The following is a 27,088-nucleotide window of genomic DNA, read 5'->3' on the forward strand; positions in this document are numbered from 1 at the left end:
TAGCGGAGGGGAAGAAGCTGTTCCTGAAACATTGAGTGTGGGTCTTCAGGCTCCTGTACCTCATCCCCATACAGGATACAGAACTCATGCAGGCAAATGGGATGTGTGTAGGTGGACACGGATAGGGGCCATTTTGACCCTGCAATGCATGTTCATGTACAGAAATTGAGGAAAAAAGATGGCAAGAAATAGAGAATGAAGACAAAACAACTACAACGGCATACATATAGTGCATTTAAAAATCCACCAACTTGCACGGACAAGCCCCAATTCCTCGTGTTTTCTGGATATCAATCAAGCGATCTCTACTCTTCAATCCATGCCAATTGTTTGAATACTGTATTACGATGCGTCCACTATAAAAAAAAAGAGCAATACTCTGGAAGAGTAGTACAGCTCCATCAGTAATTCTTCATTTCTGCATTTAACTGTACATGGGTCGTCGTCATAAGCTGCTGTGTCATTTACACTAATGATGCTGACTTCAGTTAGCCCTTTGATTCCTTTCACCACAAATGCAGATCAATCATCTAATCATTTTATATTTAAAATAAAAAAAACTTGCCTATATTTTACAATTGATTGTAATACAGATTTACTCATTCTAATTATCTCTTTTTCAAAGGGATTTTTCTCAGACATTCCTCAATTAATTTTCAATAATTCAAGTCAGTGAAGTTTTATGGTTGGTAACAATAACCTATCAGTTCACTCTACCAATACCACCCATTTTCAAAATACAGAGGAATGTTTGAAGTAGAGCGGTTGATTATTTTTGATATGCTGTTGCTGGACAACTGCAGACATTAGTGCTGAATACCATTCTGTGCCAGAAATCTCAATTACTCTGATTTTCTCATTTTGAAGCAGCACAAACCACAGTTGTTTCTGAAATGCAAAGCCTTATCGGTAAGAAAGTAGGTGGGAATTTAAAGACATCGTTTTGTTTTCTGTGAGAAACTATCAAGTCCAATTAAGCTTGTGTAAAATCTGAACATTACCTGCAAAATTTATCTTGGGATTGTGCCTAGATCTTACCTTAGTATGAAGTAATGGTTTGGGAACTATTGATGTACTTAACAACTCTGGTATTTTGGTCATTTTTGGACTTCAGAAGAATCTGATGGTTGTGCAGTCTTCGTGTTTCATGTTTAATGATCCTCAATATCCATCCATGGACTACTTAACACTGAAGGAAGTCATAATTTGGATTCAGAAATTTGGAAATGAAGGATGTCAAATAAAATCTGATTCAGAATTTGGTTTTATTACCATGTTTATCCCAGTATTAGTACCAATCTTATCAATATATTTAGACCAATATGTTCTAGAAAAGACGATTAGACATGACACAAGTTATATCCATAGGAAATTTTCTATTTACCCTTCCTATATCCATTATTGTTCTGAATATTTAGACTTGGGAGAAAACACCACAGAACAATTGACAGCAACAATTGTTTGATTTTATACAAAATCTTCTCTTAGTGTCAAATTTTGTAAATTAAATTTTAATGATTTCATACCACCATGTATTAACATGTAAAACTGCATGTTTAAACTGGGAGATGATTTAAAAGGTATTGTAGAGCTTTGTTAATCCTCTAATATGGTGTTTTATAAGAGATTAATTTCCCAAGGATATCAGAAAGGATTTGCATATAGTAAGATTACCTTGAGTGGATCTTTTTTTATGCACTTTAATCTCTTGCTTTGGTTAGAAGACCTTACAACTCCTGGGCCTGATTTGCTGTGTAATTGGATGCAGTGTCTGACCAGTGCTGTCTGAGCTAGTTTCTTTAATGTGGTACCATGCAGAACGGATCAGCTCTTTGAAATCTGCCGTGGTCTAAGGGTGCAGAGCTACCACCCCCTGCCTAAAGTTTCTTCAACGTCTGTCTGGAAACCGTTGCCAAGGTTTTGCAGGGTTCATGAATGTGAGCTTTTGTCTGCAGCACACGTCTGCCTTGAGTGTTCACACAGACCTTTAGCAAAGGCTCTTTCAGATGCAGAAGCCCCTTCCATCACACAAGACAGCCCATTCAAGTCACATGCCTGAGGTCTCGGCAGAATGGAGTGCAGCTGCTGCCACTTTGGTTACTAACATTAGCGGCTGCTTGGCAAACTTGAGGACGTTTTAAAAACTTCACTGCTCAGAGGATAGAGAACGTTGTTGGGACCCTAACACCATGCCATCTCAGAAACTCTGGTTGGAGAGTGAACAGACACATCCCTCTATTGCACACAAAACTAAAAAGGACAAGAGACATCAAGAGCTACTGGCTGTAGGATTAGGGATGAAAATGGGTAGAAAGAATACAGTGTTGTGGCAACCTCTGAAACTTTTTGCCTATTCACAGATCACCTCACTTGTCAGAAGAGCTGCCTTGAAACAAAGTGAGAACAACTTCAATTATGAGAAAGCTCACAATTTTAAGGTAAGGTTGTTTTTATTTATATCGGTTTTGGTTTTTAAAATGCTGAATGCAGTGACAGCTGGCATTTAAAATTAGCAAACGCCCCGTGCTGGACTTTATTGCTGCTAATGTATGTCCTGATTAGAAGTTGTGCAAAATTGCTATCAATGCAATAGCAGTGTTTTATAAAACAATAAGGGAGACAACTGTACTTCGAAGCAAGGCATATTTGGTATTTTAAACATGTTTATGCTTAAAACTTTAAATATGTTTCTTTATTTTATTTCAGATTGAGCACCAGTTTTCATGTTTGCTTCCTTTTTTTAAAAAAAAAGGTCTTTAATTGTATTTAATTAAAAATGGTTTGAAAGTGAAACTTCATATGATCAAGAATGTTTCTGTAACAAAGGTGTAAAGCAATGGTACATACGCTAGCATGTGGTGGAAGTTTGCACAACCACAGCAGCTGCCACCTCTTACTGCTCACTTCTATAGATAATGGACTTTCTCAGAGCTGTGTGATAACGAAACTGGAAATTCAAGTAGGCAAGGAACTTTGGACTACAGTTTATTTTTAGCACACCTTGGCGCTCATTTGGTGCTTCAAAGTATCATGCTGTTTTACTGTTCTTTTAAAACAATCAACTAAATTGTAAAGTTTATCTTGTAACCAATCACATTTCCAGTTGGCAGTTCATGATTAGTCATTCTTGGAAGTAACATGAATTGTGAAACATATTCAAACTGTAATATTCTGCAAAATCACAAAAGGGATGGCCAATTGACCTATTCGGTCTGCACTGACCTTTAATGCTGCACAGCTAATTAGACCTGCAGTCTTGCACCAAAGATATCAGTGTGGAATAAAACTATTATTCACTCAGTCTCCTTGGATAGTAAGTAATGGGCATTCCTTGAATGTAAATTTTAAATGGGAATTGTTCTTGAATTGTGGATATCAAATTCTTTATACTTGATTTAGCTCATCTCTCGTGATCGCTAATTTGCTAATTTGTCATTGCAATGGTTTTGCATCCATGTAAGCATTTAATATGGCAATGAGAAGAGCTGGCATTGTGATTGGAGAATAAAAAAAATCCTTGGTAGATTCTTTGAAAAACAATTGCTCTGGTTCTTTGAGTGATTAATTATAATGAATCCGGCATGACTGTCCTCTTGTATGTGCAATTATGATGCATATGTAAAATCTAGCTTTTGGTTTTGCTCACATTATGTACACCACCAAAATTTTGAATTTTTTTGAATTGTTCAATCAATGCTAAACCTGTCTTGGTAAAGAATCAAAATATTTCACTCTTGCCGTGCTGTTTGTAAAGTATAGAAATATTGTGACTTGGTCTATATTTTTTTAGCAGTCACAGTGGCAATGGAGCCTTGAAACGAAATAACATACCCTGTATAATCCTGACGCAGTGTTTCGAGTCAAAGCTTCAACAGTTCCTTTCCCCAACAAATGTTGCTTGACCCGCTGAGTTCCTCCAGCAGATTGTTTGTTGCTCCAGATTCCAGCGTCTGCAGTCACATGTGTCTAAAATTAAGTATTGTTGTTTTACAGAGAACTTTGGAAATGAATGTTGAATTCCTGCCTTTAAGTATAATTAATCAAAAATTATCTGAAAATATGTCTTCATATCTTCCTTGCAGCCTGTTACTCTGACTTTATTACATTGTTGATAATTTGATAACCTCGAGCTCAGCACAGATAAAAAAGGAACTTTGCTTCCTTGAAGCTTTATCTCCATAAACCTTAATGCCCGCAATTTATGCCGTTTATCGGTGTGTTGTGCAACATGCCTGCTGCATTTAATGACGTTCTCTTGTTACCTGTGATAGTGTCAATTAATATTTTCAGAACATTAATGGAATTTTGTAGATCATTAATGTTTTGCTATTAATACTAAAATAAACATTTTCACACCATGCTATATTTTAAAATAATTGCAGTTAATAATGAGCATGGTATATTTATTCCGATAAAGACGTATCCTGCCTTGCTGAATGGTTTCTGCTTCAAAGTTTAAGGTCATAAATGAAGCTACAAATGTAAAATATTATGCAGCAAGATTCAATGATACAGTAGACCCAGTTAAAATTTATCATCCTTTTTAGGTTTTGGTGACCATTCTAACAGAGAAAAATTTTCCAACTCTTTCCTTAATCATTTCTGTTCTTCACTTCTGAAGAAATTAAGTAGGATTAGACGCTGCAAAGCTTTAAAAGGCTGTTTGTTATGGCCCAGAATTTGCTGCCACCAGTAGGGCATGCAAGTTCACCACTGACCCATCCATGCACTTTTGTGGATCGCTGGGGTCCACTTACTCCCAAGTGCCACCCTAATCTTAAATGATGGAAGTCCTGCTTTGTGGCAGGGCCTTGGGTGCCATAGTTCTGCCTTGTAAATAACGGCATGTCCAGAAGAAGCCCTTCTTATTAAACTGCTAAAAATATCTGAGTGCTGGCTAAGTAAGTCTAGGCCCATCCCCATCTTGGTCATGTCTTAAACCTGTCAGGGGTTCCGAATAATCTTTTTAAAAAGCCATTATAAATCTATGAAACAATGATTCTAAAAAATATATTGATTAATTAAAATACAAAAGAACTTTAGCTTTTAAATAGGAACGTTTAAGTAAAATCAAAATTAAAAGTGTAAGTTCCTCTCCATTGATGCAACAGGATTTGCTGTTCTTGGACCAGATCTAACCTGGTGCAGGTTCAGGTGCAGATCTCCCAGCATAAGTTCTGGGGAAACTCCAGCAAGTGGTTGGTGCATGGAATGCGCTGCCTGGGGTGGTGGTGGAGGCTGATACATTGGTCAATTTCAAGAGACTGTTAGATAAGCATATGGAGGAATTTAAAATAGGGGGATATGTGGAAGGAAGGGGTTAGATAGTCTTAGGCGTGGTTTAAAGGTCGGCACAACATGGTGGGCTGAAGGGCCTGCATTGTGCTGTATTGTTCTATGGTTCTAGGGTAAGTCAAGTCCAATGCTGGAATGCAGTAAAGGAATTAAAAATGAATCACAGCCAACAGGTTTACACTGCAGTGCTTTAGTGGGAAAGCTGAGGTTTCAGGACCTGCATGGAAAAATGATGGTAGTTCAACATGGAACTGCTGGCATTTCCCAGCATGTTCTGCCCTATTAAAACAAGCATGAAACCAGACTGTATATCAGGAAAAGATTAGCAAAGGTAAAGTGAGTCCACTAGAGACTGATATAGGAAAAATTATATCGGGAATAAAGAAATCAAAGTCAAGTTTATTGTCATGTGCACAAGTACATGTGTGCACAGGTGCAGTGAAAAACTTACTTGCAGCAGTATCACAGGCACTGAGCATAAAGTAGCATTCACAAGAAAGACATAAATTAAACAAATTGTACATAATTTTACAAGAAAGAACACAATTAGAACAAAAAAAAGGGCAGCAAAATAAAATATATTTGGGTCTGCCTTTACGGAAGGCTCAGAAAATGGAAACAGTAGAGAGACACTGGTCCTGGAAAGGAGGAGAAGAAAGACACAGGTTACAATGTGCGCTATTTTAGTTAGGAGGGGTTGTGTTCCTGGAAAACGTGCCGTATCGTGATTTTCCATAACGTGAAGTCACATTATCTGCACAGGTGTCAAGAAACAAATTGAAATTAAATTTTGTGTTGATTTATGTTTTTTTTCATCCATGGGAGTGAATTTTATTGTGTGTCTCAAATTTCTTGGGCAGTGATTTGTGAATTCTGAAGGGTGAATTTCCATAACCTGAATGTCTATAACATGGGGGTCGCTTGTATTAATGATAGATTTCATAAAAATTAAAGAAATTAATGGAGTGAAAAGCCCAATCATTCCCCAGCATCCTAAGGTTCTGTTGGAGATGCAGTAGTGAGAGTGGCCATCTTCTAAAGTTCCATGGATTCTAAACTCTAGAATAGTTTAGTGGGGTAGCTGCAAAGATCATTGCTGAGACTCGGCTGTCCAGAATCTATGTCAATCATTTGGATGAGGGGATCGAGAATGATATTATACAAGTTTACTTATGTTACTATGCTGGGTGGTGGTGGGGGTAGTAAGGATGATGCAAAGGGGCTTCAAGGGGGATATGGACAGCCTAAGTGAATGGGTGAAGACATGGCAGATACAATGTGAATGGAAAAAATTATTGTCATCCTCTTTGATAAGAAAAGCGGGCATTTTTATTTTAAATGAAAAGGGGGTTGTGTTCAGAGGGACCTTACACGTGAATCACTGAAAGTTAATGTGCACTTCAGATAGCAAATCGGAAGGTATTACAATATGTTGCCATTTACTGCAAGAGAACTTGCATATAAGATTAAAGATGTCCTACTCCAATTGCGTTGGGCCTGAGATTGCACCTTGAATTTGCGTACAGATCACCTCTCCATTCCTAAGGAAAAATAAATTTGGAATCATGGGAATGCGAAGAAGTTTCTCCAGTTTAAATCCTGGGATGGGTGAGTTTCTCCTGTGAGGAGAGATTAAGCAGGCTGGGTCCTTAACTCGAAGCTAAGAACGACAGCCTGCTGAACTACCACAGCATTTAGAAGAATGAGGAACATACAAAGTTCTTACAAGGCTTGAGAGGGTAGATGAAGACATGATGTTTCCCATGGCAGGAATGTCAAGAATCAGTGACACGCCATCAAAATAAGGCGAAGGCCATTCAAGAGTGGAAATTTCTTCCCCCAGAGTTCTCTATCCAAGAGAACTGCAGAGGCTTAGTCACAGTCTATATTCAGGACAGAGATCAATAGGTTTTGAATACTAAGGGAATCCAAGCAAGGTCGGATTAGTGCAGGAAAGTGACACTGACGTTAAAGATCAGCCATGAATGGTAGAGCCGGTATGAGGGGCTGAATGGCCTATTTTCGCCTCTATTTCTTATGAATATAGTTCTAAGCGAGTGCAGCATTGTCAAAGATTGATGGCAAATTTTGTGTGTTAGTATTCAAAATGATCATGGAAATTTTCCTTTTCATGTCGCTCGCTCACTTTCTCTCTTCCCCCCCCTCATCGATTCTCTCTCCATTCTGTCCCTACCTCCACCTCCCTCTGTCTCCTTCCCCCCACCACCTCCACCTCTCTCTGTCTCCTTCTCCCCCCCCCCACCCACCACCACCACCTCCTTTCAAATGCTCCCCTCCATACTCTCCCACCTCTCTCAGCCCCACCTCGCCTGCTCCACCTCCTGCCCCCTCCTCAGCTTGTGATATAAATTGGCATATCTTAGATATACTGAGGCAGCCACGTCATTCCTGGTGCCATCTATTAGATAAAATTTAAAACTAGGTCTTGTCTGCCTCTTGGAGCAGTTGCAAGAAAACCGCTGATGATAATCCATTGTTATTTATGGGACTTTGCTGTTCACAAATTAACTGCTGCAGTTAACGTCATAATTTCATATCAAATAATTAATTGTCTTTAAAGCACTTTGTGATGTCCTGAGGAAGTGAAAGTGCCTCATATAAATACATTTATTCTTTCAGTCATGAAACAGTTATGCATTTAGAGTTCATTTGTAGAATGTCCATAGTATGAAAATGTTTGTATTTTCAAAGGCCCACGAGGTTAGCCTTCATAGAGTTAAAATAGTAGCTTGATAAATGGTATTTTACAATGAATGCCCTGATTTTCAAAATTATTTAATTGACTTACCATGAATAGCTGCATCTCTCTCCTGTTACTGCCTGAACCCAAAAACAAAACCGGAAAAATATAAATGACAATGATCTTCTGTACAGATTCTTAACATAGTTAGCATTTAATGTAATTTAGTCAGTGAACATTATTGTTATCTTCCTGCTGAGTTTTTTGCTTCTGGCTCTGACCCGCTTTGACTGGTATAACAAGGGACAAGAGTAATTAATAAATATAGGATACAATTAGAAGCAGGACTAGGTTGTTCAACGCCTTCAACCAGCTCTACAGTTCAATAAAATCGTGACCTATCTGATTGTAAACTCAACGCCACATTAGCATGTACCCACAGTAACCTTTCACTCATTGCTTATCAAATATCAATCTACCTCTGCCTTAAAAATATTCAAAGACTCTGCTTCCACTGTCCTTTCATGAAGATGAACCTCCTGGGGGGGTGGGGGGGGGGTGGTGAAGTTGCCTTATCTCTAAAATGAGGGACTGCTTACTTTTTTTTAAAGTAGTGACCTCTAGTTCTAGATTCTCCCATATGAGGGGACATCCTCACTGCACCCACTCTGTCAAGACCCCTTAGGACCTTGCATGTTTCTACCAAGTCCCCTCTCTTCTAAACTCCAGTTGGGTGCAAGCGTAGCCTGTCCAACCTTTCCTCATAAGACAGCTCACCCTTTCCTCAGAAGACAACCTGCCCATTCCAGACATCAACTTTCTCCAAGTTGCTTCCAATGCATTTATATCCTTTAATAAAGAGTCCAGTACTATACACAGTACTCTGCATACAGTAAATACTACCCTATTTAACTGAAGCACAACTTCCCTGCTTTCGAATTCAATCTCCTTCACAATTACCCGTTCTGTTAGCCTTCTCAACTACTCGCTGTACCTGCATACTTACCTTCTGCGAGTCATGCACAAATACACCTAGTTCCCTCTGCATGTTACAACACTGCAATATTTCAACACTTAAACAATAATCCTTCTCAATTCCCCTGCAAGATGGACAATTTTGCCTTTTCCCACATTACTCCATTCGCCAAAAACTTTGCTGACTCACTTAACAATTTATATCCCTTATATAAATTGTTTAAGAATTTGGGACATTTGGTCCAATTACAGTATTTAAGAAATTAGAAGCAAAAAAGGCTTTTGTTCTTTTTACATCAAAATTACAAGCTTATTACAAAATTAATGTGGCCAGAATTTCCTCTTCATGTTAGGGTTAGGAAATTCACATGTTAGTGGGAGGAAATCTAGACAAAACAGCCATCAAACAACTGCTCAAGCCAAGGATTTTGCCACATTAGCTTTTCTTCTTCCTGAAGATCAGCCACCACATCCTCATAACTGACATGGAAATGACAGACATGGCAGTTTATCCCGCAGGAACAGAAGTGGCTTAGAGTTTCATGGTGTGTAAGAAAGAAATAGATAAACTTTTGATGCTAAAGATGAAATGTATTGTATTGGTTTATTATTGTCACTTGTACTGAGATACAGTGAAAAACTTGTCTTGCATACAAATCGTACAGGTCAATTCATTACATAGTGCAGTTACATTGAGTTAGTACAGAGTGCATTGAGGTAGTACAGATAAACACAATAACAGTACAGAGTAAAGTGTCACAGCTTCAGAGAAAGTGCAGTGCAATAAGGTGCAAGGTCACAACAAGGTAGATCGTGAGGTCAGAGTCCATCTCATTGTATAAGGGAACCGTTCAATAGCTATGCATGGTGACCATAATTACTCTCAAAATTTCTATTATTGGAAATCTAAAACAACAGAGCAACTCGGGAACATTCAGCACGTTAACCAACTTGAAGGATTAGACCTAAAGTATTAACATTTTTTCCTTACTTTACAGACTCTGGCTGACTTATTGAATAGTTACAACAGTTTATACTTGTGTTTCTGTGGGATAAACATACTGAGCCTAACACTGTACTGTTAATTCCAGTGTTTCCTTTAAGTGCTCGACATCACAACATTGCCCAGTCTCTGCATATCCTGGTACGTAAGTGAAAAACACGATGATGCTGGAGGAACTCAGCAGGCCAGGCAGCATCTGGTGACCGTTTTGCAGAACACCTGCTCTCTGTCCGTAACCACGATCTGCATCTCCACGTTGCCAGTCACTTCAACTCCCCCTCCCACACTATCTGTGATATGACAGTCTTCGGCCTCACCCACTGCCAGGAGAATTCCAATCGCAAACTGGAGGAACAGCACCTCATTTTCCGTCTTGGAACCTTGCAGCCTAACAGCATGGACATTGAATTCTCCCACTTTACGTAATCCCCCCCCCCCCCCCCCCCCATGCTTCTTCTCTTCTTCCCTTTCCTAGCCTCTTTTTTCCTACCTTTTTACTTCCTTTCTCTCCATACCTTTGACCCATCCCCCGGTGGATCTGCTCTCCCCTCCTCCCCTGCACCTGCCTATCACTGTCTCTTACCTGCATCTACCTATCACCACCTTGTGCCCACCCTGCCTCCCCTCTTTTGTCCACCTATCACTGCTCTGCTTCCCCCCCCCCCCACCCCCCATATATCGGGCTTCCCCTTTTCCTATCTTCAGTCCTGAAGAAGGGTCCTGACCCGAAATATTGACCGCCTGCTTTTCTCCACGGACGCTGCCTGACCTGCTGAGTTCCTCCAGCATCATCGTGTTTATCATCTAGATTCCAGCATCTGCAGTCCTTTGTTTCTCCTGGTACATAAATACTGATAAGAAATTAATGCAAATAAACAATTTAGCATTAAAGCATACAGAAATTTCATATTGATGTAACGTTACAGGTACAAGCATAGCCCACTGTGACGTTGCCACTGTTTGCTTCTGTTAGACTCCAGATTTGCTACACCTCTTGCTTCCAATCCTTATTGCCTAACATCAGTTAGGCCACACATAATGCTCTGACTGGGCAGAGCATCAGCAGCCAACTGGGTCAGTTTGATACAGTTTTGATGGCTAATTTTTACACGGTTCAAAACAGGTGTAATACTGTACTGTAGTTATTGACATTATTGATTTTGACATTAGCCCTACACGGAAATTTTCTTTTTCCCAACTTCAGAAAACAGTGTATCGGGCAGCCAGTGGAATACTGATCATTCCCACCAATGTTGTATGGTTTTAACCCACTGTTCATATTATAGTTTTAGTTGGACAATTCCAAGGAGATCTCTCTCACTCGTAGGATCCCCACAGGAAGCAGGCTGAACAAAGTCTACAAAGCCACCATAGCATGGCGCCTTGCTCAGTTCTCAAGATGCATTCCCAGGAATGAGAATGCATATGAAAAGAGCACTAAAAGGGGTTTTGTGATGTTATGTATAGAGACGGATGAATTACTAACAGTGCACCAGGAACCTGATGCAAACTCCTGCCTTCCCTACTGCTGCACACTGCTGTGCCAGGAACCCAGTGAGAATCCAGCAATGTATCGAGACACAGCTTGGCTGCAGAGGCTGCCTGTGAAGCCAGGCCAAGGCAAGTGGTATGGCAGCTCGCTGCTGAGACGTGGGTCTCTGGGCTGTACCCTGACCAGCACAGTGAGTGTGGCCATTAGAGAGGGCTTGCAACACCTGCCCCATGTGTTGAAAGGCAGCTTGAATCCCGGAGTATCCTACACCGCCTCCTGTTGAATGCGATGGAGGTTGGGGTTTTATTTCCCTCTCTCTTTGCTTGGCCAGACACCCCTCCATAGCCCAGAGACTCCTTTCAGATTACAAGCTGAACAGTGGTCACTGGCCATTTTTAAAGCATTGTCAGATACGTAACTGTGAGTGTTTGGAGTGCAGAGCCAAAAACGTTGTGATGTATCAGCACTTTGTGAGATAGTGCTAGACGGAGTTCCAGTGTGTTGCTCTTTCTCGTCTGTTCATTTTTCAGGATGTGGGCTTCACTGTATGAATTAATCCTTCCCCTTTTTGTTTCCACTTTAGAAAGTGGTTGAACCGCATTCCTGACCCACAGCAGCCCTTCTAGTAAAGATGCTTCCTACATTGCCGAGGGGAGGGAGGTCTGCAGGTGCTGATGTCCCAGTGCACTTGTAGACCTCACTCCCCTTGGCAACGTAAGGAGCACCTTTAACAGAAGGTCCTTGGAGGGAGAGGTCAGGGGTTTTAGGTGATGCTTTCAGAGTAGCCTGGGCAGGTAACTCCAGTGCATTTTGTAGATAGTACACTGCAGCCAGGGGGAGAGGGTGGTGGCTGGGGTGTCAATCAGCCTTTGTTCCAAATTGTCTTGAGTGTCTTGAGTTGGTGCTTCACTCATCTAGGAAAGTATTCCATCACCATCCTGACGTGTCTTGTAGATGCTGGAAAGACATTAAGGTATGAGGAAGTGAGTCACCCCAATTTCCGACCTGCTTTTGCAGCCACAGTGTTTATGTGGCTGGTCCAGATGAGTATCTGGTCATTGGTTCCCCAATAATCACTTCCTCCAGTTGTTGATGGTGGGAAACTCACTGAAGGTAATGACATTGAATATCCTGGGAGGCTGGTTAAACTCTCTTATTGGAAACAGTCATTGCATTCCTTGGGAACTTCTTCCAATCTGGTGTACTACCCTCGGTATTCACAATGTGGTCTCCTCTACGTTGGAGAAACCAAACATAGATTGAGTGACCACTTTGCGGAGCACCTACATTCAGTCTGCAGGGTGTCCCTGAGCATCCTGTTGCCTGTCACTTTAATCCACCATCCACTCCCACTCTGATCTGCCAGTCTGTGGCCTTCTGCACTGTCACAATGAGGCCCAAGGCAAGCTTGAGGAACTGCCCCTTATCTTCCATCTGGGCACAATGCAGCCTTCCTAACTTGATATTGAATTCTACAACTTAAGATAACCTAATTCCTCCGTCTTCAACGTAAAACATTGACTCTTTCTCTTCTCACAGATGTGGCCTGACCTGATTTGTTTCCAGCATTTTCTGTTTTTATTTTAGGTTTACAGCAACCGCAGTTTTTTTTGGATCTTCTTTAAGTTGGTAACTTGTTAGTGCTAGTGATGCTCTTCAACATGTGAATGGAAACGTACAGAGCAGTATTTTGTAATATCACGAAACTAATTGAATCTGCCGTTTATTCTCTCTGCCTTTTCAGCTACCATCTTTGAATTACCTCTGTATAAATGGTTGAGTATTGCACAAAGAATTTATAATGGAATACTGTTGTTCCCCAGCAAAGGTTAACTTTGGGTGTGAATTCAAATCCCGACATTGCAAGTTGTTGAAGTGAATTCAATAAATCTGATTCAATCTCACCAGGAAAAAAAATAGTGTAACGTCTAGCAGGTTAAATTCCTGACCAGGGCAATCTGGTTGACTCTTAGTGGCATCATCAGGAAGAGGAAGATTGTTTCATCTTTCATTGAAGCTAAATGATGCATAGGCAGGCAAAGGTCACAAAGTAGACTTGTCACTGCCTGGATGATCTTCCAGAAATTTTTCTATTGCTTAATGAAGAGTATGTTCAATCTTTCTTGTAAGTGGGAAAGTTTATTTTGCTGATTCTTACAAACCTTGTCTGTGATTAATCTAAAACACGGTGCTGGTTTAAATTAAAAATGAATTGTGAGACACACAAGTAACACTGTTGTTAAATAGAAAAAAAAACTTGTAACTCTTGGAGCCAGCTGTGAAGAAATGTGTATAAAGAACTTTGTTCTATAAAGATGGTTTCATGTGTCGGTCCCTGCTGTGTGCTTTGTGACCTGTGCTTTTGTACGTTCCATCTGTCACGCCATCTGGCTCCAGCCTTCAATTTTATCCACCTTTGTTTTACAGGTCCATACATTCCGAGGTCCTCACTGGTGTGAATACTGTGCCAACTTTATGTGGGGCCTGATAGCGCAGGGAGTGAGGTGTTCAGGTACCATCCAATTTTCCTTCCTATATTTTCATTTCCTTTAGCCCCATTCAAAAAGAAAGTACTTGACAATCATTAAATAAAATGTTAATTAAAGTATATATTAAGTCTGTGGTGAAAAATTGCTATTGTCATGAAAGCATATTTTTAATTAGCTATTGGAGGTACTTCTGAGTAAACTGAACTTTACTTATGCAAATGTAATTGTTCAAAGGCATTACTTGGTATACAATTAAAAAACAATTACAGTATTTTAAGCTTCCTAGTTCACATCACTATTTGTATGCTGTGCTTAAGCAAACAAAACCAGGGCCTTTTGCATGTGTGTTATCTTTTTTTTATCCAAAGTTTTAAGAACTCCATGGCAATGTTTAATTTATTATTATTTTCCCATACTGATGTGCTTTTAAATATTTACTATTAAGGGAAGTAAGCATATAGATTTCAGTTTGTGCTGATGTAAGTGAGAACCTCTTCTATAGCTAAAAAAGCAAGCATGCTCACCAGGTGTAGGGTATTAACTGTTGTGACCAGTAGCATTATAACTAGTTATCTTTATTGCTGGTCAGTTTGATGTCCACGTCAAATAAAATTGCTGATTTTTTTTTTCTGCACAACCATCAATGCAAATCCACTGAACTAGCTGAACGAAGGTGAGAGATGTATGTGGATTAAACCCTCTTCCCTTTTGATAATCCAGTAAATTATTAAACAGCTAGAACAAAAGTCTTTAATTTTCTTGCATCTTAGCCTTATTCATTGGAAATATAGGCCTAAGTAAAATGAATAAACTGTTTTCTCTGCAACCATAAAGGGCCACTCTTGTTTAAAAAAAACAAATACATCATTCACAATTTGTAGAGAAAAAGAAAGTCTGCTTCATGTTATTAGTATTACATACAGTAGAAGATAGTATTGATATAACTGATAGCTGACAAATGCAGGACAGGAACAAATCCAGAATAGCCTGTGAGTACTTAGCCTATGTCGCACAGGTTGGTTCAACCTCGAGTGCCTGGATGTGCTGACATCTGCTACAATGGTTGTAAATACACCTTTGGCCTCAGTGCATCCAAACTGGGAAGGAAAAATACTCACAAGTTCACTCTCCAAATTGCTATTCAGTGGCCCCTTTGAAAATGCACCTGTGAACTTTGGGTGGGAAGACTATTATGCTCAATTATGTTCTTCCCCTCATTAAGTTTTCTTGCTAGAGCTTACTGTCAAGCTCAAAAATAAGTAATGCCTGCTGGATAAGATTACCGGAGGGCAAGCAATGCTGCAGGAACCATAGAACCATACAGCACAAAACAGTCCCTTCAGCCCACCATGTTGTGCCGTAAGGAATTCATGCTCACAAAAACTGTGATTATATTAGCAAGGATGATAAAGTTGCATGCATAAAGGTAACATTTTTCAACAGTTTTGGCAGTGGTTATAACTTGAAGAGTGTCCAGGATAATTGACTTAAATTACATTAGAGGGCGTATCACACAGAAGTAATTGAGGTGTGGAATAACTGGTTCAGTAATATGTCAACCCGAACAGTATTTCCATTACAAAGCAGCTTGAGTGTCTTACTCTCTATAACTTATGTAAGTGCAGTAATAATTTAGGTGGAAATTCATCCTTGGTCACTAGTGCCAAACTTGCATTATCAAACAACACTGAGTATCACTAACAAAATTCAGCTATATTGAAGACCATGGTATTAAGTTCTTGGAGACGTACGTTTTGGTAAAACATCCCAGAGTTTGGTGCAATTGACTGCTTATTTGATTTGGCCTGCTGATCAATATCAAGGGTTGGATGTTCACTATTATAGTTGGAGTATCTGGGAATAATGCACATTAGAATGTAACGAGCAGATCGGCATGCAAGGGGTAGGGAGATTTCAAACCAGGTGGAAGTTAACTAACTTGCAATCATGAGGTTCAATTTAAGCTGTTGAACTATTGACCAGGTCAGTGCACGTGGCAGGAAAGACCTGTTGAAGCCTCAGCAGATAAGGACAATGCTTCATTCTGTCCACGTTGACCAAATGTGACGAGTTTATTGCCACACTATCTTGCTGAAGGAATCACTTCTATCTCATGATGTCTCGCCTGTTGGTTTTGCTTTTGATTCCATGCATAAAGGAAAGCTTCTGTAGGACAGGTAACATTGAGTACAGCCTCTGCCCGTGACGTGGTTTGTGCCTCAATGACCGCTCTACCCATGAGGAGGAGAATTATCATGGTTAGATGCTGCATTTGAGAGGTCCTCCCTCCTCCTCTTAGCCTGGGTGAAGCAGCTGAAAGACGCTGGAACAAAGCTTTTGTTTCATTATTTCACACTGGGAAGTCTAACTTCTGTGGAGTTAGGGAGTTGGGATTGTTGAGGGATAGAACGTTACTGGTGGGGTGGAGTATTAAACGTGATCTCCTTCCAGATTTGCGATGCAGAACTTGTCCACCTGGATTTGATCTTCACTGCATGATGCATCCAAGAAAAACATAGAGGGATGGGCATCTCCCAACCTGCCCCCAGCATACAACCCTGCATCCTGGCGATAAAGCTCCATGCTGGACCCTTGGAAAGTCTGAATGACTTTCCATTTCTGCCCTCCGCGTCAGCAAAGACCAGGATCAGTAACAATACACATAGTCGTCACAGGAGTATGGCACTAACTCGCCCCTCTCACCTGAACTCACCTATCCCCTGCCTGCGTGTGCTCCTGCTCCTCGCCCATCTTCTTATTCTGTCTTCTGCCTTCTTCCTATTCCTTATGCCTGTGGCTCCCTTTCCCTGCCTTGGTGACCTGCCCATCTCCTCTCCTCCCCTCCCCATCTTTTATTCCATGGTCCACTGCCCTCTCCTACCGGATTCCTCCTCCTTCAGCCCTTTGCCTCTTCTACCGATCGGCTTATTACATCTCCCCCTCCCCCACCCACTACCTTCCCCCCTCACCAGCACTTGCCTCTCACCTGAACTCACCCATCCCCTGCCTGCGTGTGTTCCTCCCCCTCCTCCCACCTTCTTATTCTGGCTTTTACCCTCTTCCTTTCCGGTCCTGATGAAGGGTCTCGGCCTGAAACGTCAACTGTTTATTTCCCTCCATGGATGCTGCCTGACCTGCTGAGCTCCTCCAGATTCCAGCATCTGCAGAATTTCTTGTGTCGCCAGTATCAGGAATGTCTCCAGTGCACCAGCACAAGCTTTGGCCCTCTGAAAAATGGATATTTGAAGATCAGACCCGGCCCAAGCTCATAGACTGTGGGTCAGCAGTTACCCTGCCCACCTCTACAACTCAAAGATACGGGCGACCTACAGGTACGCACCAAGGCACAGGAGACAACACAAGAACGTAGGAGCAGCAGTTGGCCACCAGGTCCGGCAGGACAGCCCCACCATTTAATATGATGATGGCTGATGTCTGCTGGCCTCAACTCCTCTTCTGTGCCATTTCTCTGTAGCCCTCTATTCCTCCATCTATCAAATATTTAACCACCTCCACTTCTAAAGATCCAACTTCCACCATCTGCCAGGGAGGGAATTCCCAAGGTTCACCACCTCTGCAAGAAGAAGTTTCTACGTACCTCCAGTTTTAAATGACCAGCCCCTTATCTCGTAATTATGTCCCCTTGTTCAAGACTCTTCCCCGAGTGAAAACATCCAAAAGCTACCCTGTCGAGTCCCCTTCGGATCTTACGTTTGATTGAGGTCACCCTTTATTCTTCTAAGCTCCAAGGAATATAGGCCCAAACTGTTTAGTCTCTCTTAATAGGACAACCCTCTCATCCCAGGAATTAGCTTGGTGAACTTCCTTTGTACCTCTCCAATGCCACTATTTTGTTTTAGGTTTGTAAGCAGTGCTCCAGGTGAGGCCTCACCAACACCCTGTACAATTGCATCAAAACCTCCCTATTTTTAAACTCCTTTCTAATGAAGGCCAAAATGCCATTTGCCTTCTTAACTACTTGTTGGACCTGTCTGCTAGCTTTTTGTGATTCATGCACTAGAACACCTGAATCCGTCTGTACTTCACTCACTTATAGATCCTCTCCATTTATATAATAATCTGCCTTTTGGTATTGGTAAATTGGTTTATTATTGTCACTTGTATTGAGGTACAGTGAAAAGCTTGTCTTGCATGCCGTTCGTACAGAGCAATTCATTACACAGTGCATCGAGGTAGTACAGGGTAAAAGCAATAACAGAATACAGAGTAAAGTGTCACAGCTACAGGGAAGCGCATTGCAGGTAGACAATAAGGTTGAAGGTCATAACAAGGTAGATTGTGAGGTCAAGAGTCCATCTCATCGTTTCAGGGGATCAGTGGCATCAAGGCCAATTAAACCAATGGTGTGACAATGGAGGGTGGCACATTGGAGATGTCAAAGTGGGGTGGATTGGCACTAGCAGTATGGGGCGTGGAGTGTATCAGATTGGAGGATTCGGGATGGTTGGTGGCGGGTGGACCTGCTGTTGAGTGGTTTTGTGTGGGGCGTGGGAGACTGTGGGGGTGGAAGAGGAAGTTAGGCATTCCCGGGGTGGGTTGGCGAGGAAGGGTAGTTGGGAGGAAGGGGAGGTGGGTTGAAAGAACAGCTCTTTCAATGGTGGCGGCATGTGGACACTGAACTCCATTTGCCAGTCTTCTGTCAACTCACTCAATCTACCTATATCCTGTTGCAGAATTACAGTGTTCTTACCATTTGTCTTTCACCTACTTCTGTGTCACCGATCATTAATGTAAACAGTGAACAATTGCAGGCTAAGGACTGATCCCTACGGTACTCCAGTAGTTACCTCCTTCCAGTCTGAAAAGGATCCATTTATTCCAACTCTCTTTTCTATGAGACAGCCAGTTTTCAATCCATTCTAACACTCCTCCGCCGATACCATGGGCTTTAAATTTATGCTCTTGCCTCCCATGTGTCACCTTGTAAAAATGCCTTTTGGAAATCTAGGTACACTAAATCTGCAGGTTCCCCTCTATCAACCCTTCCTGTTACATCCTCAAAAACTTTGAGCAAATTTGTCAAACATGATTTACCTTTCTTAAAACCATACAGTATAATGGCTAGGGTTTAATTATGTTCAAGTTTCCTAACTGATTAGCTAATTTCCCCTTTGATAATTGACTTGAGCATCTTAAGATAAGATAAGATTTCTTTATTAGTCACATGTACATCAAAACACACAGTGAAATGCATCTTTTGCATAGAGTGTTCTGGGGGCAGCCCGCAAGTGTCGCCACACTTCGGGCACCAACATAGCATGCCCACAACTTCCTAACCCGTACATCTTTGGAATGTGGGAGGAAACCGGAGCACCCGGAGGAAACCCACGCGGACACGGGGAGAACGTACAAACTCCTTACAGACAGTGGCTGGAATTGAACCTGGGTCGCTGGCGCTGTAAAGCGTTATGCTAACCACTACACTACCATGACATCTTGCCAATAATAGCTGTTAAAACAACTGGCCTCTAGTTCCCTGCCTTCTGCTCTTCTACTTTATTGAACAAGGGAGTCACATTGGTTGTTTGCTAATCTTCTGGTACCCTCTTGGACTTTAGCAGGTTATGAAAATGTTCAACCAATGGGTCCACTCTCTCTGCTGGCACTTCCTTTAAAACCCCAGCATACAGCATACCATTGGGTCCTGGTGACTTATCTGCCTTTAACCCCCTGAGTTTCTCCAATATTTTGGGATATTTTGTGAATTCTACCATGTTGTTTGAAATTAGCCCATCTGATACCTTGGGTATATTAGCAATGTCTTCCACGGAAAAGACTGATGCAAAATATTTATTCAACGTATCTGCCATTTCTTTGTTTGCTGTTGTTAATTCACTAGCCTCGTTCTCTAGAGCTCTCAAATTTACCTCAGCTGCCCACTTCCTATCCACAGGAACTTTTACTGTTTGTTTTTCTAAGACATGCAAGTTTTGTCTCAAAATTCATTTTGCCCTTATTATGAGCTTTTTAGTCTTCTGCTGCTGGATCCTAAAACCTTCCCAGTCCTCTAGTCTACCACCAGCCCTTGCCACTTTATATACCCTGGTTTTCAATTTAACATTATCCTTTACCACCTTTGTTAACCATGGATAATCCACTTTCTCGTGGAATCCCTCTTTTTAATTGGGATAATCTCTTCCTGAACATTATAGACCTGCTGTTTGAATATCTGCCACTGTTCCTCTACTGACCTGTCCCTTAGCCTGTTGACCCAGACCACCTTCGACACTCCTCCCTTATATAAGGTAAGACATCTTTATTAGTCACGTATACTTCAAAACACACAGTGAAATGCATCCTTTGCGTAGAGTGTTCTGAGGGCAGCCCGCAAGTGTCGCCACGCTTCCGGCGCCAACATAGCATGTCCACAACTTCCTAACCTGTATGTCTTTGGAATGCGGGAGGAAACCGGAGCACCCGGAGGAAACCCACGCAGACACGGGGAGAACGTACAAACTCCTTACAGACAGCGGCGGGAATTGAACCCAGGTCACTGGTGCTGTAATAGCGTTACACTAACCGCTACACTACCGTAATACTATTCATTTACCAAAACAATGGTTGATGAATTTGCCAGAGTAAACTTGGATTTGTTTTCTTTAAAAAAAAGTATATTGAAAATGACTTAGGATGAAGGAAAAAAAAGTCATGCAATCCGAGCAGTTTTGAACATAGAACATAGAGCATTACAGCACAGAACAGGCCCTTTGGCCCACAATGTTGTGCCAACAGAGCTAATCCCCCCTACCTACTGAATGCCCTATTTTCCTCTCATTCATGTGCCCATCCAAGACCCTCTTAAAAGCCCCCAATGAATTTGCCTCCATCACCCTATCAGGCAACGCATTCCAGGCATCCACCACTCTCTGAGTAAAAACACATACCCCTCACGTCTCCTCTGAACCTACCGCCCCTCACCTTAAATGCATGCCCTCTGGTATTGGATCGCTCAATAATGGGGAAAAGATACTGCTTGTTCACCTTATCTATGCCCCTCATAATGGAGGAATTAATTGTAATGCTTTGAAAATTGATGCTGGAAAAGATTTGGAAGGTTTCTTAATCTGTGGGCCCAAATTTAAATCCTGTTCCTTATGCTGGATGTGAATTGTAAATGTGTAGGATATAATTCACTATTGTCATTGGAATTGTAGGACCATGTTAGCTTGTACTTCTGATTTAACAGAAATTAAACTTAAGATTGTTTAATCAAAATATATATCTGGATCTAAGGGGCAAGTTTTCCCCACAGAGGGTGGTGGGTATATGGAAAGAGCTGCCAGAGGAGGTGGGAGAGGCAGATACAATTAAAATGTTTTTAAAAAAAAAGATTTTGTCAGATACATCGATAGGAAAGGTTTAGAAGGATATGGACCAAATGTGGGCAAATAGGATTAGCATCGATGGGCATCTTGGTCAGCATGGACATGTTGGACTGTAAGGCCTATTACCATGCTGTGTTACTCTATGAATCTCTATTTTCAGCACTTCATTTCAGTTCCTTTTTCAAAATAAATTTTCTGCTAAACTTAATAGTTTAAAATGTTACTTGTATTTTCTTAGATTGAAATGAGGATGTATTCTGCAAAAGTGGACTTCAGTAGACCCCTCTTTCCATAGAACCACAGAACAGTACAGCACAATACAGGCCCTTCGGCCCACAATATTTCCCAGGGCAGCGATGTTCAATACAAGAGGGCATGGCTTTGAAGTAATGGGTGGAAAGTTCAAGGGAGATATCAGAGGAAGGTTTTTTTACCCAGAGTGTGGATGGGGCATGGAATGCGCTGCCTGGGGTGGTGGTGGAGGCAGGTACATTGGTCAAATTCAAGAGATTAATAGATAGGCATAGGGGGGAATTTAAAATAGAGGGATATGTGGGAGGAAGGGGTTAGATAGTCTTAAACGAGGTGTAAAGGTCAACACAACGTTGTGGGCCTAAGGGACTGTATTGTTCTGTACTGTTCTATGTTCAGTAGGATTCACGGAACGCAATCAGAAGGAAACTTCACCCAGTCCCAATTAATAGTTTTCCAAAGATTTGTCAGCTCCAACGTGACCAGACATTGGCACTGGAAATGCAATTAACATTTAGTTTACAGGAACTACCTATAATTTACATTGAGGCACACACAAGCATTTAAAATTGGCAAATTAAACTGATAGAGTTTGAAAGATGGCTTTGTAAGCTCAATTTGAGGAGATTAGTTCTCTCAATTTCAGGGTCCAAAAACGTCCTCTGAACAGTAATTTAAAGGATGTGGACAGTAATGGTGCTGGCTTTTTCCATCTTATTCTGAAAGACATATTTCAATAGCCTTGAAGAAAACTATTTATCATCTTAGAAATGGATTTCATTTTACCAAAAATCTTGTCTAGGATTTTAGAAAACATGAAATGGGATATTCATATTATGATACTGTCTAAATCAGTGCTTGATTACAACAGGTCAAACAAGTTTTTATTTGGATTATATTTGGACAGTAAAGACAATATGGGGAGTAGTCCTAAAATCTACATCAATAGCATTTGAAATGGGGAAGTATAACGATGTGAAAGGAGCCACAATCAAAACCAACAACGCACTGTTGCATTACTGTGTTCTACTGTGTAGCAGAGGAATGTCACTCAAGTCTGGTGAGGTGAGGGTGCATGGAAAGAGCAAGGGAAACGTCACAGAATGAAATAAAAACTCAAAATGGTCAGTAAGTCAAGCTGTCCTTGTGGAGGAGGAAACTGGGTAATCGTTTCAGGTTGATGACTTTTCATCAGAACTGAAGTGGAACACAGTTGTTAAAATGTACCATTAGAGAAATGAAAACCAGATGGAAGATATTTTTTTAAACTAGAGGACCAGAATTGCTAATTTGTTCATCTGCATATGAGATGTTAACAAATAAATTCTGTTTCAGGGATGGAGGCGGAACACAAAAACATTTCTCAGTTCATTGTTTTAGGGGCACTGGAATTGTAATATTCAGTAACCTGTGAGATCACCACTCTGTTGCTAAATAATCAACAATTGTGCAGAACTATGATCAGAACATACGTTTTTTTACGATTAGATTAAGTTGAAAGATAATCCTTTTATTTTGGATTTCCACAATTTATAGCTATTGTCAGCAGCAGCTGCAAAATGCTAAGTTAGTTTTCATTTATTTGGTGCGAGAGGTATTGGGATGTTGCCACATTATAGAATTGAAAAGAGAAATATAATGGTACAGAAGTTACAAGAACAACTGGGAAAGAACATTCTGTTAATTGGACACGAAATAATAGATGGGGAATTTTGAGCTTTTCAGCATAGGCCTAGAAACTTTTCTAAAAAGCTAAGCACAAAACCATCCAGTGGCTTGGTTGTTTATTCTTAGCATGGTGGACCTGCATGGCTGGAACCCATAATAAGAAGGAATGCAGAATGTTAAGTGGTTACTAAAACAAGTATAAGATCAAGTCAGGTATTGCAGAGTAGAAATATAGGTAGGGTTTTTAAATGGATGCAGGAAGATGAAGTTATTCATCAGCAAACCATTGAGTATTAATGTTATTAAATTATTACAGCTGTCTAAAGATTCTAATATTATTTGAATGCCAGATACTGTACAAAAATATTTTTAATAATTTGTACAAAGACTGCCTCCCAGTTCGCCTCATCTGCTGCTGAAGAATAACCCATAAGTTTGTTACCTCTTCTCGTATTTCATTATGACATAAGAGTCTACCTTTAACCCATCGAGTCTGTGCTGGCTCTACAGAGCAATTTCATTCTCCCATTAGTTTCCTCTACAACCCATTCTCCTCACATTCCCAACAACTCCTTTCCACCCCCCCCCCCCCCCCCCCCCCCCCCCACCGTATCCACCACTTCCACATTGGGGTGATGTACAGTGACCAACACATCTTTGGCATATAAGAGGAAACCAAAGCACCCGGGAGAAACCATGCATTCATGGAGAAAGTACAACTCTACACAAACAGCACCAGAGGTCAGGATTGAACCCGAGTCCCTGGTGCTGTGAGGTAGCAGTTCTGTTACCTCCACCACTGGGTTGTCCAATAACCTGACGATTACAATGCATTTCTAGCCAGACACCCATCTTCCACACTCAATAAGTTTGCCCTGATCCAAAACTCTGCCACCTTTATCTCAACTTGCTCCACTCAACTTATCTTAACTTGCCTTATCAACACTGCTTGATGAGGTGCCATGTTCAAGCAATGCCTTGATTTTAAAATTTTCACCCTTTCTGGAGACCTTTCCATAGCTTTGCCCACTGTTACATCATCTTTCATTTCTTCAGACTTCCAATGTATCTGCACTCCTTTAATCCCGGCCTCTTGATCGTCCCCAAATATAATTGCTCAAGCATAGTTGGCCTTCCTTTCAGTTGCTGATGTTGTAACCTCGTGAGTTCTCTCCCTCAGCCCCACTTCCCTTTCAAGATATTGTTTAAAATCTACCTCTTCATCTACATGTAGCATTGTATCAAATTTTAATTGTAGGAAGGGGGTAAACAGAGGAGGTGGCACAACCCAGGAATAACTTACATATCTTTTGCCAGATTAAATAGTCATAGAGTTGTACAGCACAGGAACAGGCCCTCCTGTCTAACCCGTCCGAGCCAAACAGGATGCCCACAGGGTAGTCCCATTTGCCCGCGTTTGGCCCATATCCCTCTAAACCTTTCCTATCCATGTACTTATCCAAATGTCTTTTAAATTCTGTTACTGTACCTGCCTCAACCACTTCCTCTGGCAGCTCGTTCCACATACGCACCACCCCCTGTGTGAAGAAGTTGCCCCGAAGGTCCCTTGTTAAGCCTTTCACCTCTCACCTTAAACCTATGCCCTCAAGTTTTAAATTCCCCTTCCCTGGGAAAAAGACTCTGTGTTTTCACCCTATCTATACACCTCATGATTTTATACACTTCAATAATTTCACCCCTCAGTCTCCTATGTTCCAAGGAATAAAGTCCTAGCCTGCTCAACCTCTCCCTATAGCTCAGGTCCTGGCAGCATCCCGGTGAATCTTCTCTGTACTCTTTCCAGTTTAATGATGTCTTTCCTATCACAGGACGACCACAGCTGTGCACAATACTCCCAAGTGTGGTCTCACCAACATCTTGTACAACAGTGACATAATGTCCAAACTCCTATACTCGACGCCCTGACTGATGGAGGCCAGCCTGCCTTCACCACCCTACCTGTGATGCCACTTTCAGCGAACCATATACTTGTACTCCAAGGTCCCTCTATTCCACAACACTCCCCAGGGTGCTACGGTTCACTGTATAAATCCTACCCTGGTTTGACTTCCCAAATATAACACTTTGCACTTATGAAGTATCTTAAGACCATTACCATATTAGAGACATGACGTAAAATCCAAGACATCTTGTTAAGACGCATGGGATCCAGTTAAACATTTGCCACAATATCTGCCATTGAAATTATGCTACCACCCATACCCCAGTGGCTCGAAACCCTGGGTTATGTTATGTTATTTGTGCTGAAATGCACCAGAAGCTGGGCAGCAGGTCCATAGAGAATCAGTGGACAGCTGCAATGCACATGGCACTTCAGAATGAAAGTAGGGTTCGTGCTGGATGTCAAAGACATGTACACCTGATCTCTGGCTCTATGTTCAGTTAATTATTGACCCAAGGGGCTAGATACCCTTGATTCTGACTCCTCAGCTTTATCACAGCCAGAGCTGCCTCATCTTGTGCCATTTGAATGGATCTGCTCAGGAGATTTACCAGGATGCTGCCTGGATTGGAGAGCATGTCTCATGAGGATAGGTTGAGTGAACTAGGGCTCTTCTCTTTGGAGAGGAGGAGGATGAGAAGTGACTTAATAGAGGTGTACAAGATGATAAGAGGCATAGATCGAGTGGGCGGTCAGAGACTTTTTCCCAGGGCGAGGGGACATAATTTTAAGGTGATTAGAGGAAGGTATAAGGGGGATGTCAGAGGTAAGTTGAAAAACTTTAAAAAAAAATTAAAGCACATGAAGCTGCTGTTAATTGATTAAAAACATTAAAATGCATTGAAACGAGGGAAATTAAACAAAAAAATCCCTAAATTCACCTTTCACACAGAGTGGTGGGTGTGTGGAACGCACTGTCGGCAGAGGTGGTGGGGGCAGATACATTAGGGACATTTAAAAGACTCAGACAGCCACATGAATGATAAAGAAATGGAGAGCTATGTGGGAGGGAAGGGTTAGATAGATCTTAGAGCAAGATAAAATGTCGGCACAACATTGTGGGCTGAAGGGCCTGTACCGTGCTATAATGTTCTATGTTCAATGCTGACCTTCATTTGCAAGGTGAATTTAGGGAGTTTTTGTTTTGTTTAATTTCCCTCATTTCGATGTGTTTTAATGTTTTTAGTCAATTACCAGCAGTTTCACATGCTTTAATTTTTAAAATGTTTCAACTGACTGATCATCAGAGACATTTGGAAACTATGTAGGTGCCTACTGGCAGCAGGAGCTGCCTTCAGGTCTGTCCATCGTGCGGTGCCTTACTTTGCCTCATGGAGCCCAATAGTTACGTGCACCCCGGTGGTGATACCGCCGAGGATTGGGAACTGAATGGCTGCAAAAAATGTTAGTTTGTCTGTGCGTCTTGTGTGGGCAAGTGACCACGGTGCAACTGCTGGGGTTGGCATGATCCCGCCTATTGAGATCCAGTCCGATATTGATGAAGTGAGGTGCAAGGTGACCCAAGAATGATGCAAGAATTCAGGCTGCAATCATCATGACTGTTGCATTTGTAGCTTTCTTGCTGGATTCCCTCTCTTCTGTCTACCTCTTCCTCATTTTAGGAATTGTTAGCTCTGTTTGAAGCAAACCCTTGCTGTTGATTCTGAACTCTGGCTTCATCCTATTTTCCTGGCCCCTCAGATGTGTGTGATCATGTTGTCATTACATGCATGGAGCTCATAACATATGATTGATTTGAATTTCCATTCCTTTTCATTCTCCATGTGTTAAAGTTTCAAACCTAGTTTTCCAAGGTTTGGTAAAATTCATGTACGAGGAGAAGTGTTTGAATTTCTCATAATTGTCTGTTTAAGCAGTTATGTATCCCTATTTTCATTGGATGC

General features: G+C 41.3%; 1 protein-coding gene across 1 annotated transcript in view; it reads left to right on the forward strand.

The window, feature by feature from the left end:
* Window positions 1-27,088, forward strand: part of chn2 (chimerin 2) — a 219,558-nt gene that overhangs the window by 175,051 nt on the left and 17,419 nt on the right. The window contains exons 7-8 of the mRNA XM_052016707.1: window positions 2,361-2,438; window positions 13,894-13,978. Coding sequence (XP_051872667.1) covers window positions 2,361-2,438; window positions 13,894-13,978 — 163 coding nt within the window. The remainder of the gene's footprint in view (window positions 1-2,360; window positions 2,439-13,893; window positions 13,979-27,088) is intronic.

The sequence above is a fragment of the Pristis pectinata genome, chromosome 5, assembly GCF_009764475.1.
Source record: "Pristis pectinata isolate sPriPec2 chromosome 5, sPriPec2.1.pri, whole genome shotgun sequence".
Classification (NCBI taxonomy): Eukaryota; Metazoa; Chordata; class Chondrichthyes; order Rhinopristiformes; family Pristidae; genus Pristis; species Pristis pectinata.